This window comes from Stegodyphus dumicola, chromosome 9, assembly GCF_044657685.1.
Source record: "Stegodyphus dumicola isolate Sdum_Otavi_A_Nest chromosome 9, ASM4465768v1".
Taxonomy (NCBI): domain Eukaryota; kingdom Metazoa; phylum Arthropoda; class Arachnida; order Araneae; family Eresidae; genus Stegodyphus; species Stegodyphus dumicola.
The window spans coordinates 122,480,880-122,496,771 of record NC_140776.1 but is presented as its reverse complement, the minus strand read 5'-3'; the positions used below and the strand labels follow the sequence as shown (position 1 = coordinate 122,496,771).

Here is a 15,892-nt window from a genome sequence, read left to right as displayed (position 1 = left end):
ATAGTCAAATTCAAACTAAAATGTAGGCTAGTAGTCAAGGACTATGTAATTAAAATTTTATCTAAGGTGACTCAGTAACTCTAAAAGAGTAACAAATTCAAATGTTAGCAGATAGTGCAAAGATGAATAATTACAAATTATCAGAGCTGACAGGAACTAAGGCAGCATCTAAGTGGAGGACAAAAATACTCTTACAGTCCAAAAATTTCGGTTTAAAAACTATCTGATGTGCATTATGGTGAGGAAATGGAAAGGGGAAGTTATAGTAAAGGCTTAAAATTATAAATTGGTTGGTTTTCATAATAATAACTGTACATATCTTTAAAGAATAATTTTATTCCACTTTATGTATTCAGTTTCTTTCTTCCTGTCCATGCGAAGAGATTTAGAAGCATTTTTGAGATTTTCCATGATTATATCTAGTGAAAATTTGAGAAAACAAAGGGAAGATAAAAATGTTAAAAGACTTCTAGTATCAGAAGTACAACACTCAAACATTATGTTTTCATTGTCCTTCCAAAAAGTCTCCAAAATGTAAGAAATTCATTGCAAAATTTCTGTAAAATACATCCATTATGTATTAATACAATGAAGACATTTTTCCTTTTGACACATTTTTCTGGAGCCTTCTAGAATTGTGGGTCTTTAAATCCTTCCAAACTTCCCAAGTTGCAATGTCTAAAATACTAAAGAAAAATTAGCCCTACCAATTCTGTAATTAAAAAAAAAAAAAAAAAAAAAAAAAAAAAAGGACAGAAATATTTTTTTTGGGGAAAAAAAAAAAAAAGGACAGAAATATTTTTTTTGGGGAAAAAAAAAAAAACAGTAGAAAAATGAGGAAAATTAATTTAATAGAGTAAACTGATGCACATTCTGGAAATTCTGAGATAATTACATGGGAAAAATTCTTACCATGAAAAAATTAAAAGGAAGAAATTTTTAATTAATTACATTGCTATTTTGCTTTTGCTATGAATTGCTTTGTAAACTACACTTTATAGTATTTATTACCTTTGTTTATTTTTCAGATTAAAAATACTGTATAAGGTCACCGAAACGGAAAGTAATGTCACTTTATAACATGACAGTAAAAAAATAAAAATGTTTTATTTTAATGTTATTCCTTAAACATAATTCAAATATACTACCATTATTTTAGTTCAATTTATTAGTGTTATAATGTTCTTAAAAAAATCCTTGAAAAATTCCTAGATCTTCGAATTAAAAATTTTCTTTAGAAACTGATCTTAAAATCGGCAAAATTTTGACAAGTCACCAAATTTTGAGCCGTTTAATAAAGGAATTCACATCTTCGAAAGAGAAAAGTTGTTCAAGAGCTCTTCATTAAGAAAAAAATGAAATAATTTTGAAATGCTTATGTTTGACTCCTTGCTCAGAAACTACAGTATCCCATCCTTTATATTAGAAATAGGAACAAATTATAAGTCATTCGCCCATTCAAAAGATAATATTTGTCCGTGAATCGCCAAAAATATTCCTCTAAAACGTGAATTCACACCCAAATTAAGTCGTAAAAACAAAACAGGAATTTCAGATGATTAAAATTAAGGGCCTTCTTGCAATTTTGGCCGGAATTAAAGACTTTTAAAAACCAAAAACTGATTCCAAAAGGATTCTTAAAGACTGTACAAACCCTGGCAACTACTCAACAGCTTCCTAAGTAGTTGGACATTAGTGTCATGTCCATTCGTCGTGCTATGCATCGCATAAGCTTGATGTACAAGTTCTATTGCTGGGTGATACATTAGCTGCCTCAAGCAGATAATGACAAATTTGCTCAGGCCAGCACTAATTGCTTGAATATGCAATGAAAAAATTCTGGACAGGATCGTAACTTGTGATGAAAAGTGAATTTACTTCAACAACACAGGCCGAAAAAAGGGTTGATCTGCATCCGGTGAGCCTGTCCGCAGTGTAACAAAGTGTAATTTGACTAACAAAATGATCATGCTTTGTATCTAGCGGCATTGCCATAGTATTATCCACAAAGAGTATCTGGAAGAAGGTAAATCCCTTGACAGCAAGGTGTATAACGAGATGCTAGTCCGTGTTGACAATGCTATCACGGAAAAATATCAAACTGAGTTCCAGCACAAAAAGGTAACGTTCCATCAAGATAATACAAGGCCACATGTGTCTGCATTTACTGGCTGGTCTCTGTACAGACTCAAATGGGATTTTTTACCATATGTCACACCCACCATATAGCTCCAATATCGCTCCTTCGGACTTCTACCTTTTTTCACACATGCAGCTACATCTTGCTGATGCTATCTCCCATTCTGCACGGAACCTCCAAAATGAGGATCTGTTTTTGGACTTGTGGCCACCAAGTGTCTGGGCCGAAGACTTTGAAAAACTATCAAAATGTCTGCAGAAAATCATAGATTCGGGTGGAGATTGCTACCCGCACAAAAATGCTACTACCAGCAGAGTGTTTATCCATGAATAAAGAGTAATTTAAGTTAAGAACACAAAACTGCTTGCAGTCAATAAATTCAAGTATAACATAACATTCAAATTAAAAGAAAATATGACAAAATGTTACATTTGCATACCTTTGCAAATTCTACAAATTCTTCAGGAACACCACTGATTTCAGATAGCTGTAAAAAAATTAAACTTATGAAAAACATGAAGAATGAAATGTATAAAAAATTTATTTTAAAATATGCTTGCTTTATTAAAATATTCACATAGATTTCATGCTGTATAAAATTTGCAGTAACCAGAATTTGACTGGTTAGAAAAATGCAGGTTATATGTTTTTCATTACACTTTTAGTGCTATAACTTGACAGCTATCATTCAAATAAATATTGTGTTCTTGCAAACTCAGCACTCATGTTATTTTAATCTATTGTATTTTAATTAACATATAAAATATATTTAATTTATAATGTATTCAAATGATAATTTTTATGAACAATAACACTATTACTCTAACCTATTTTCATCAGATAAATTTTCTTGAAATCTTTCATTCTCTTTCATACTTTTCTGAGCAAAAATTTTATTTATCATTATTATTCAACATTATGGGGAAGGTCAAAATTTATTCATAACCTTGTTTTTCCATCCTCCCCCAATGTTTACACAAAAGTAGTAGAGATTGAAAATATACATCATTTTTCCTACATAACTCTTCCTTTACTTGGTCCAATGGTCCCCAAACTTGCCAACTCCCTCTAGGAAGATATTTCATTTAGTTGCAAAACCATTTATGAACAGCTTAGCACACTTCTTTAACAATAAATAACCTCTTAAAACATCCTTGAGCTGCCTAGAAATATAATAGTTGGAGAATGGTCGAGTTCTGGATTGCTTAGCATCTTAAAATCCAAATGGTTAATAGTTTCAACAGTCTCTTTTAAGAAAGCAAAATTTTCCGGCAATTATTTGATATGTAGAACTGTGGTTCATCTTCTGAAATTATGCTACCATATCAACAGTAACTTGACATTTTGCTAGTACCATCTCTCGAGTTTCCTGAATCTTCTGATTAGTGGTGGAGGAGCATCTTTCAGCAACAACTGGCTGGTCACTTTCAAATTTCTTGACTGTCTTCTTCTATACATACTTACACATGATAGAGCACTGTCCTCTTAGTGTGTTGAATGCCCTGGTTCAGCCCTTGATGTATCTTCTGGGTAAAGAAATGGCATCCTTGCTCTTTTATCCTCTGCTGCATAAACTACAGACGGTGCTTACACATTTTCAGAATGATTTCAGGGCTTTTTAACTAATGTTGAAAATAAAAAGACTATTTTTTTAAATGTTTAATCAGACGGACTTTTTCTGAGTTGCATGTCTGCATCATCCACGATAAAAGGACACATTTTGTAAAATTCCCAGGGGCACTGATTTACTTTCTTCTTCTATTACCTTCCAGAGTCTATCAAACATGGTGGGATTGTGCTTAGAAAGAGCTCTTTTTAAGAGATTTACAGATGAACGTCACAGAATTTTACAGGAATATGTTGATACAATACAAGTACCAATCTTCATTTCATCAAGGAATACAATGGTACTTTTGGAAGTAATGCTTGTTGCTTTGTCTTCATGAAGTTTCACTCTTTCAGAATCACTCAGATAAACAAATAGGATTTCTTTTGTAAAACTTAGACATAAAACTTTCTTCTGGTAGAACATCGAAATGATTTAAACATTTTTTTTCCACTCTTCTTATTTTTAATTTCCCACCGTAAGAGAATCCTGTGACAATCAAACAAATTAATGAATGCTTCTTTGCACTGATGGAAGCATGTTTGTACATTCCCTCCCCCCTCTTAATTTTCAATAATAAATATATCTTTTCTTGTTGCAAATGCCATAAAAATCTTAAGGCATTTTCTATCTACGATAAACCAAAAGCAGTATATTAAACTATTTACACATGGTGGGGATTCAAGTCATCAAATTATTCACAAAAGCATTACAAAATGTTTCCTAGATTCTCAATTTTAATGCAACCTCCCACAGAAAGAGTTCTCACACTTTTTAAATTTTGTACCAGATAAATCTGTACCATCCTCTACCAATATATATACTGAAAAGGGTGCCACTTTACACTCATTTTGAACATTTAAAACATTTATGTAAAAATTGTCCTGTCCTTCTTCAAGATTCATATTTTGAGAACCCAGGATGTAGACAGTATAATGTATAAAAATATTTTTAAATAATGCCCCAAATCCAAACTTACCTTTTTCTTCAGTGTGTCTACTTTACCATCATCTAGCACAATTTCTTTAAAAGGATCTAACTGATATGTACTAGGGTGCCACATTCTTGTAAACAAAGCTATTTGCTTTGGAGACATTACTGGTTCAGCATCTGTCAAATTACATTTAATATTTTAACATATTTTTGATAAAATTATACAATATTTCAATACAGATTTTTATAGATACAGTACAAAGTCCGTAATCCAGACTCGTTGGGACTTCGCCGATTCCGGATTATAGATCATCAATTTAAATCTGGTAAGATGGCATGCAGAAAATATATAATTAAAAATATGAAACCATAATTTATGAAATAAAGAGCAATTATGATCTAAAGGGTATTAAAATTTACCAAAAAAAGCTTAATATTTATTTGTTTACTTTATTAAACATTTTTTTCAATGCAAGTTGTTTAAGTTGCTTCATTTTTTGTGCTAATACTTTCGCTTTAATTCTATAAACAGACATAATTTCTTATTCAGTTACATTTTATTAAATAATCCTTTGAATGTAAATTGTTTCAGTTGCTTCATATTTTGCACTATTACCTTCTTTTCAATTCTATAGACATACATAATTTCTTGTTCAGTTACAAAGTTCCACTGTTTCAAGTCCTGTAATTGCTGTGTCGAGAATACCGACTAACTTGTCAAGCAAAATTTTTTCGTTTTCTATAACCTCTCTGTCACTTTCTTCACTATTGGAAATGGTATTTTCTGGATCTAGAACCATACTACAGATTTTGCCATCCGTTAATTCATTGATGATTGGGGCATTGTCGTCGCAATGAAAAACGTCTGTTATATCATCTTTATTTATTACCGCTTCTCCACATTTCTTTACAAAATCCAATAACTGGAAAATTTCACCTTTACTTTGCGATGTCCCAAAACCTTCAAATTCATGGCTATTATCTTCATTGTCTTCGCCATGAAATATGGTAGCTGGCCATAAATTATGCCAAGCATTTTTAACGTATCTGGAGACACATCCTCCCACAATATCGCGATACTCCGCACAGCAGATTTTATGCTAAAAAATTTCAAAAAGCCTTGAATAGTCTTGCCATTGTTCAAGAAATTTAATACAGACTTTTAAAATGCTATTTTATATTTGCATTTCAGCGCGTGCACTATTCCCATATCCATAGGATGAATGATAGATGTACAATTTGGAGGGAAGAATACAGATGCATTATCTTTCACTAAAACTTTAAGTGAAGTATGCCCTGAACAATCAGGACTATTTTTGAGTCATCAGGTAAACCAACGGAATTCAAACGTTGCCAAGCCTCGGGTATAAAATGATTTTCAAACTAATCATTCATCAATGCTTGTGTCACCCATGCTCTTTTATTTGTGCCATATATAACGGGGAAAATCGTTACTTCTTTAAATGCTCGAGGTCATGCATGTTTTCCGATTACGAAAAGTTTGCACTTGTGCGTTCCTGCAGCATTTGCACATGCTAAAATTGTTAGTCTCGCTTCGGAATCTTTGACACCAGTTAGAGCCTTTTCTGTAGAGGTTGCCAAAGTATTTTGCAGTATATATTGGCAGAAAACACCAGTTTCATCAGCGCTGTAAATTTGTTCTGGAGATAATTGTTCACTAGTAATGAGTTCAATGAATTCATCTGCAAATTGTTCAGCAGCTTCCATATCAGCTGAAGCTATTTCACCTGAAATTTTTAATTGTCTTATACCATGGTGATTTTTAAATTTGGTTAACCAACCTGTCGAATATGTACATTCAGTGTTTAAGTTAATTTCTTCATGAAATATTTTGGCTTGAGCCATTAGCATTGGACACGCCAATGGCATGCCCTTGCTGCGATGCTGTCTGACCCATTCAATCATCACTTTGTCATGATCGTCACTTTTAGCATAACGAACCCTTTTCTGTTATTCATTGCAAGCAAGGTGTTGGAATCTACAAAAAATTCAAGAAGTTCCTTTTTCTTTTTGCTTATGTCATATACAGTTGACTTTCCAATGTCATACTCCTCGCATAAATTTGAGACGGATACCTTTATCCATTTTTTGCACCAATACCACTTTTTGTTTGATGGACATCGAAACATGCTTTCGCTTTGTAGATCCTTTGGCAGTTCTAGAACTGGAAACTCTTTTTGACATAATCGAAAGTTCAAGCTTAATTTTTATAAAATTGCTCTATTAGTCTGCAAAAAAATAATAAGCCGGATCCAATTAGAAGATTAAGGAACAGTGCAATCTGCAACATTAACTGAAATACCTTAGAATCAGTAAAGATAATTTTAGCCTAGCTTATACCGTCCATTACACCTTAAAAGCATTAGGCACATGCGTAAAGCATACCAAAAAAAAAAGTTTGTGGATTTGAGGTCCGGATTATAGATCATTCCGGATAATGGACTAATAGATTACGGAATTTGTACTGTATAAATATATGTCCAGATTATGATAAATAAAATACCTGGTAGAACTTCTAAAAACAATTCCCAATTTGTATTGATAGGAATGTCTTTCTCAAATCGCTGGTGGTCGAGGTATACAGAACCTGGATTTTTCCAACTTTTCTTACGTAAACGACACCTATTTCGAAGATCAAAAAGAGAGATTTAACAATTCACATTTAATTATCAGTAGCTCTTTACTACTGTTAGAAAAAATACAGTTGCATACTTCAAGCAACATACCATGCATGCAAATAACAATGCATGCAAATAATAATTGATAAATATATAAAAGACAATAAAAATAGTGGAATTTCTTAAAAACATCCATTAAATAAACAACAGTTTTATGAATTTTTATCAAAATAAATTTTTAACAGTTTTTAAATTATTTTACAATTACATTTTATTAATACAGGGTAAGTCAAAATGAATATAGTGGTTACAAATAGCTATAACTATTTAATAGAAAAGAAGTTATTGATAAGAGTAAAACAGAATGTAGACGGAACTATAAAATTTCTTTACGTAAGGCCCAAGTGTAGTGAAGCGGAAGGCTACGCATGCAAGTTGAAACTTCGCAATGACAAGAAAACTGTTCATTGCAGGCATCCCATAGTTAAAATGGCAAGTCCCATGCAGAAAGCATTCTGCGTCTTAGAACTTGAAAATGTCACTCTGTTATAACAGTGCAGAGAAGATTTCGTCAGCGTTACAAATAAGAACCTCCAAACATACGCAGATGGCATCGGATGTTTAAAGAAACAGGATGTCTATGCAAAGGGAGAAGTAGCGGAAAGCCATGTGTTTCAGCAGATAACATAAAAAGAATTTGCCGCACATACGAGCGAAGCTCACGGAAATCAATGTACAAAGGCAGCAGGGAGTTACAAATGCCACAAAAAACGCTATGACATGTTCTCAGAAAGAGGCTGCGAATGAAACTGTGCATCATTCAACTTATGCAGCATTTGAAACAGGAAGACTATGGCAAATGTATGAATTATGCTACATTTATGCTGGAAAGCATGGAGGATGAAACAATGGCTGATCGTCTCATTATTAGCAATGAATCAACATTCCACATAAGTGGGAATAACAGTCGAATATGGGGTATGGAGAAGCCTTCCACTGTAACCGAACATGACTCAGCGAAAGTTAATGTGTTCTGCGCGATTTCATCATGTAAATTGTATGGTCCTTTTTTCCTTCAGTGAGTATGTGACATCAAATGTTTACCTAGACATGCTTGAGGTATGGTTAATGACATAGTTAGACTCTGATTCCACTAATTACATCTTTCAGTAAATATGGATGGAACACCCCACGCACTGGAGTACGAAGGTTCGCACATTTTTAAATCAACATCTTCCAAAGCATTGGATTGGTCAAAGTGGAGCTGCCAAAGATGTCTTTTACTCTTGGCCACCGATACCTCCGAACTTGACACCTCGTGATTTTTTCCTATGGGTTATGTGAAAGACAGGGTGTTTGGGCCTCCCATGCCCAAAACAACTGAAGAACTCAAAGTACGCATTTGTAATGCGCTTGTGTCGGTGACTGAACAAATGCTTCAGAATGTATGGCGTGAAATGGACCACCGCCTAGATGTTGTCCATGTGACCAAGGGAAGTCACATAGAACATCTATGATGTACATATACAAAATTTTGAAGTTCCCTCTATATTATGTGTTAATCTTAAAGATCAATTCATTTTCAATAAATAGTTATATCAATTTCTAATCGCTATATTTATTTTGACTTACCTGGTATTTTACTAAGTACATTGATCCTAAATGGAATAGCAGACAAAGATTTCATTTTTTCTAACAACAGTCTTAATCACATAAAAGGTGCAGAAGAAAAAGTAAGATTTAAACTTAGTAGGACAAATACATCCCAATAGGCATATTACAATAGCTAACAAGTTGTTTCTTGCTTTGCTCAAAGGCTTTAGTAGGCATGCAGTGCGAGTCATTGGAAAAATGTGTTATGTGCTGTCATCTGAAATTTCTTTCACAGCTTGCCAGTGGCCATGGAGTGTTGGTCTAATGAACACTGCGCATTTACTAATGAATGTTTTTCAAAACTAAGGACTCTGACAATGACACAATGTAAGTTCAAGTGTCACTTATGAAAGTGCTGACATGACAAAACTATTCCGTATTCAATGATGAATTTTCCAACCACTGTTTCAGCCATTGGTAAAGAAATCACCAGGTCGCCCCCATTCTGTGCACACACACGCAAATATAGACAGGATGCAAGAGGCAAAGCTAAGAAGTCCCAGGCATTCTGCATTTTGCCATGCTTAGTCAATAGATAAGTCAGATAGAAGTATGAAAGATATTACACTAAGACTTATACGTTCATTCATACAAACTGCAATTCGGTCACCAGTTACATCACGAAGATTACAATGCACAAATTATATTTTGCTGCAGGTTAATGGAACTAACAAAAGAGGACCCAAACTTTCGGCATAAATTATGTCAATGGCACATTTCTACATCAATGGAATAAGCACAACTGTTATCACTGGGCACCTGAAAACTCATGTCTGATTCATAAGGTGCCCCTTCATAGTCCGAAAAACAACAGTGTGTTGTCTACTGAAATGGAATTATTGAGCCATACTTTTCCTAAGATGGACACACTGTGAATGCTATATCTGCCAATATGCGTCCATATTGGACAATTTTTTAATGCTACAACTGAGAAGGTATCGCCTTAAATTTGGTTTAAGATGGAGCTGCATCATACACAGTTAATGCAACCATGAAGAGAATGCTCCCATAAATTATCTTCTCTCATAATGATGATGTATGGCCATCAATGCTTGCCATATTTGTCAACATGTGATTTCTTTTTATGGTAATATTTAAAACAAAAAGTCTATGTAACACAACCTGCAACCTTAGCTGATTTGTGCGATTCTATTCAGCATGCTATCCAACAAACCTTGCTAGACATGATGTGTGACAATGTGCAGAGATGTGTTTCAAACTCAATGGTATGTTACGCATGGGGGGCTAGGTGATGAAAAAGCATACATATTTGCACCTTGCTTCAGCTACAGGTAGCATATTTGTATATTAGATATCATTAGAACTTCATATAGGAAAAATCTGTTACAAAAAGAGAATTTAAACAAGCTTTATTTTTTAAAAATAGTAATTTTTACACGAGTCAAAGAAACATGATGAATGTTATTTTTTTCTTACATTTTGGATAAAATTTAAAATGTATTTCACAACAGCATAATATTTATTTTAAAACTTAAAACAATAGTAGTTAACATAAAACTTTTGCTTCATTTAGAAGCAAACTTACCTATTTAAAGGAATATTTAGACCACATCTTTCTTTAATTTCTGGAAGAATTTCTTTCTTGGCTTTCAAGACAGTCATCCCTTTCATCAGAACCCAGTCAATTAGATATTTAAAAGGCTTGGCGGGTGAAAGAATAAAAATTTTTAAAAACTATATAAATACAAACAAATACATACTATGTATACATATACACTTCAACTTCAGGTAAATATATAAGAAGTGTCAAATGAAAGTGGGATTAAAGAAGTTCTAGCTAAGTTATTCTGTGTAGTAAGACATCCAGATTTCTCCATTAAATAGCTGTGTATGTCAGAAGGAATTCAGTTTAAAGTGATTAGTAGCAGAGTCACGGAGTGAAACAGAAGTGACACGAGAAGTAACATTCTGCCAAAGATTCCTCTAAACAGGCTAAGTGACCTGTAATTCTATTTTTGTTGGCTGTAGGTGTTAGTGGAACCAAACATTAAGAGTCCGATGATAAATGTGTATAGGCCTGCATGTATGTCATGCTGTATAATTTTCCCAGTGGCAAGGATTTTAATCATGGATCTGGGAGTACATCTAACATGCTATGATTAGGTCAAATACATTTAGTCATATCTGAAGATGCAGTGAATTCTCTATGAAAGAGAATCATCAAATAACCATCTTGGAGACTGCAGATCCCTAAGCAAGGGTAAACAGTATTTTGCATGGAAATTTGCAACATGGCTTCTGAAAAATGGGTCAACTAAACATCTCACATCACATTTATCATAGTTCCACCTTCATTTCAGAATTTCATATATATGTAAGATTAAAAAAAATATATATAAAAATTTTACGTATAATTTGCAGTATTTCCTTAACTCTATTTTAATTTGGACACCTAAAAATAATAACTTGCGAATATTAAATTGCTTTAAACTTAAATTTTAAATTTAATCTCTCGTTTTATACTTAGATAATATTTGTGCTGTAGACACTGCTGTTTGTGCTGTTCAACCAATAATAATTCCAAACTCGGGACTCTTAAACTTAAAATTAATCAATAGGGATAAAGGTGAACTAAATCATTATATCTCAAACCTTTCAACTTGGACATATTTCTTCTCTCACTGTGCTGCTGTCAATTTGCTAAGGTCTACTACTGCTTCTTTCTTCAAATATATTTCAAATATCTAAATAGTACTCATGTAGTACTTTAAGAGCAAGCTTGCTTATTGGGCCAATTTTTGCATGTTGACTTAATCCTCAGATAGCTTTATGCACTGTCCATCTCAATTTGGCAATTGTGCAACGAAATTGATCACAGAGACCATCTACTTCAGCCAGAAAGATTACCAATAGTAGCAATCCTCAATAGACTAAATACATTTATTGATGTAAATATCTTGATTCCTCATCATTTTGGCTTCAGAAGAAAATTACCACTAACTGGTCAACTGTGCAAAATAGTGGAAATCATCGCAACAGTCCTGCAGTGAAAGAAAAAATTCTTTACCTGATTATTCCTTCATATAACCAAACCTTTTGATAGGGTCTGGCTGGATGGCATTATTTCCAAGTTAGAATTCCTGAGGGACACCTGGGAATTATACATTCATAAATTTCTATCTAAGAGGTAGAAACTTTATTGTTTGCCTTTAGATAAATCAAAATTCTTGCAATACAAAACTGTTACTTGCTATCTAACATGGATAAAAAGGAAATATTATGCTCCCATATTCAAATTTATTCAACATATTACTTGAACATAACTGTTTGTCATCGCTGGATTAACAAAAGAGTGCAAGATGACTGCAATTTTTTATTTTGGGATTTTCAGATATGTAGATCTTGCAGTATTATATATTCTTGTATTGCATGAAATAATTTCAGAACTAAGTAGTATCTGTTTCTTTTTTTACACAAAAACACATATATGCACAAATACATAATGTAGTTGTAGAAAACAAATATTCAAAAACCCTTAACACATACTTCTGGCTCATTTACACACAGCTGGTATATCTTCACTTTGTACTCCCCTTTACGAAGAGCCCTTCCAAGTTTCACTGTCAACTGCAAGTAAAATATATATCAAATGATACAAGAAATTTTTAATAAAAATACCCTGCATAAAAATTTTTCAAAGGAAACCATTTAATAGTATTTTCCCCATAATAATACTTCATGATAAAAACAAAAACTTTTGTCAGATATTGAATGAAACATCTCAGAAGCTGTTTATTTATTTTTACAACATAAGAATATTTATTAAGAATATGTACCAAAACACTATGCAAAAACATCAAGGTTACTTTAAGTAACTGAAAACAAAGAACCTAAAGAACAAGAAGCTTTGTAACATTCAAATTAAATAATTAAGACTAATTACTTAAGTACACTATTATTACAGAATTGTAATTTAGTTCGCCACACGATTTAGCCATGTGTGTTCCAATGAGTCACTTGCAATATGCACAAAGAGATGTTTCTTCCGTGAATTTCATTTGTGATTCTTGCGTTTGGCTCACAGAAGGTATAACAAGCTTGCTGCGTGATTTCCAGACTTGGCCCATAATCCTTATCATGAATGTGATTTCTTATTACAATACAATATGTAATACTATTACAACTCATAAGAGCAGTTTTTAGCATAAGAATTCATCAGAAATAGTACAAACTATTTGAAATATTACTTTATTCATAAATCGTATTACGAACAAATATATAGTTACATTAGAGAGTTTTCATACAGCTAAAATATATTTTTCATTAATTTAACTGATTCTCATGCTGTTACCCAATGACATTATACATATCAAAAACAAATTAAAAACACTTTTGGGCTATTTGACTCTAATTATAAACAATGGTATAGCTGCCAACCTTGAAATCTCAAAAACTGGGAGGTTTTCGCAATGCATAGCGGCACCACTTGAAAGAACTTCAAACTGACTTTAATTCTTCTATATCAACTATTTACACTTTCAATTTTGATGTAAATCATATGAATATTTAATTGGATATTCTAAAATCTAATGTTCTTTGGCTCATTTCATTTTTAGATTTTTTTTATACTTTTATACTACAAAAATCCCACATAATCAATAGAAACTTTCATTTATCAAAGTACTTTAAAATATGGTGAAAATAAAATTAATAATCAACATATACAGTATTTATGCAGATATACTTAATAGAATGACATAAACAACAAAATTAAATACCAATATTAACTATTTAAACATTGCTTGAACCTTCATACAAAAATCTATAAATGTCCACTGTAGATTAAGACAACTCAGATCAAACGATATTTAATAAAACAAAAACCAATAAAATGTAATAAGAAAATATAATTCAGACAAAATAAAATTTAACAATAAGAATTTTTCTGAAAATCATTAGATATGGGAGAATGAAATTTGCTTAATTTTAGATTCGTTATTTCAATGAATTTCCTTTAGCGCTAAAATGTATTTTGTTTTTGTAAAGGCCAAGCATTAAAAACCAAGAGATTCAGTGATCTACTGAAAGAGATGTGATAAAAAAAAAAAAAAAAAAAAAAAAAAAACTATCGATAAAACATGGAGAGATGGAACCTATGCAATGGTAATATAGCAATTCCAAACACTAGTGCTATAACTATAAGTATATTCATCACTTACTGTCATGAAATTATTAAACTAAATAATTGGAAATTTCAAAAATTCCTATACTAAAATTGCAGAATTAGCCAGGGAAGGGAAGAGGATAGGACAGGCGAGGCATTTGCCTCAGGTGAACAAATAGAAGGGGTGTCAAATTAGCTTAATTATAAATTCAGAAATAATTCAATTTCCGCTAAATTTTAAGAAAATTCAGAAAGCTATTTTTAAAACTTATGATTTTTTCCTTTTAATTTCGAAATGCAACAGTGAATATTAAAAGAATTTTGTGTTCTAAAACAATGCAGCTAAAAAAAGAAAAGAAAAACTAATAGCATTACTTTATTCTCAAAAGACATGAGCTTTCCCGGTAATGTATACAGTATTTTTTTAATATTAAAATTTGTTATTGAAAGTAGCTTTAAGTTTGACTTAAGCTCTTTACTTAGCCACAACAAACTTGCCAAAGTCATTAACTGAACCTGAACATACACTGCGACATAACTGCTGAGTTTTGCAATGTCATAAAATTGAATAGCATACGAAGAATAAATAAGGGTGATTGAAAATTAAACATACCATATCATTAGTTATTGCAGTTTTTTTCCTTTCTTTTTAGTCCAAAGGGGCTTTGTCCCTGAAAAACTATAGTTTTTGTTTTGCGATTTTGCGTTGAATCACTCTGAATGTCCGTTTCACTTTTCAAACTATTGCCACCCAATAAAAATGTTGCATAAATGTATGTATGTTTCATGCATTGTGATACAACAACGGTACCTACAGCCGTCAAATTTTGAATGATGTAATCCTACTGTGAATATGGACATCTGGAAGGCCAAATTTGAAATTTCGAATTTGTTTTATTATAGATTTTATATTTTGTAAAACTAACGAATTTTTGATTAACAAACTCAAGGATTTCAAAGCGAGCAATGGCAATGTTGTACAGAAAAGAAATTTTTATCTCCAGCCCATGAGACTGTATATCGGAAATTCAGAAGATATGCTCAATTTAAAATTATTTTGCGATATTGCTCTTGAACTGAATTTTATGGTTTAAGTATAGCAAATATATATATATATATATAATATAAACATTTATAAAAGTGCGAAAAAAATGATATTTAATAAATAAATGTAACACAGAAAACATTAAAAAAATGCCCTTTTGGACGTAATTTAAAATCTGAAATCTTTCAGGTTTTCTTTTTTGCATTCCCTCCCCCTTCCCAACAAATCAACTTACTTTAACAAATTCAAGTATGTTAATATTTTTTGGCACTCTACAGAAGATTTATAATTTTTTTGTATCTTCAATGAGTAGATGGCATGCACTTATGTCCGTTTTGAAAACAACATTAAAAGGTCATACAAATATACGATGGTCATCAAGGGCAAACGCTGTTAAAGAATTAGATCTACAAATAACAGAAGTACATAGATTATTGAAAGATATGGCATTAAATCCCAAATCTTTGCAAAGTAACAGCATTTTGAAACAAATCAATTTTAAATTTTTATGTTTGTTATCTGCGTGAAATTTAATATTGCAAGAAATCGAAAAAGTAAATAAAGCCTTGCAGGCAAAAATTATAGCTGTCTATAAAGCCGGCACACTTAATAGAGGAACTACATCTTTCATTATAGGAAATGAGAGAAAATATTTCTAAATGTATTTTTGAAAAATGTAAAACTTCAGCTTTAGGGATGAATATATCATCAAAATTTGAAGAAAAATGAAAACGAAAAGTTAATAAATAAT

At 32.0% G+C, this 15,892-nt stretch overlaps 1 protein-coding gene across 2 annotated transcripts in view; it reads right to left on the bottom strand.

The window, feature by feature from the left end:
- The window catches only part of LOC118185187 (ubiquitin carboxyl-terminal hydrolase 47-like), a 145,444-nt gene that overhangs the window by 13,280 nt on the left and 116,272 nt on the right, over window positions 1-15,892 (bottom strand). For both annotated transcript variants that reach the window (XM_035355008.2, XM_085824036.1), the window contains exons 28-32: window positions 12,479-12,559; window positions 10,518-10,633; window positions 7,204-7,322; window positions 4,726-4,856; window positions 2,580-2,627 (exon numbers count right to left, since the gene is read on the bottom strand). In XM_035355008.2, the coding sequence (XP_035210899.2) occupies window positions 2,580-2,627; window positions 4,726-4,856; window positions 7,204-7,322; window positions 10,518-10,633; window positions 12,479-12,559 (495 nt within the window). The remainder of the gene's footprint in view (window positions 1-2,579; window positions 2,628-4,725; window positions 4,857-7,203; window positions 7,323-10,517; window positions 10,634-12,478; window positions 12,560-15,892) is intronic.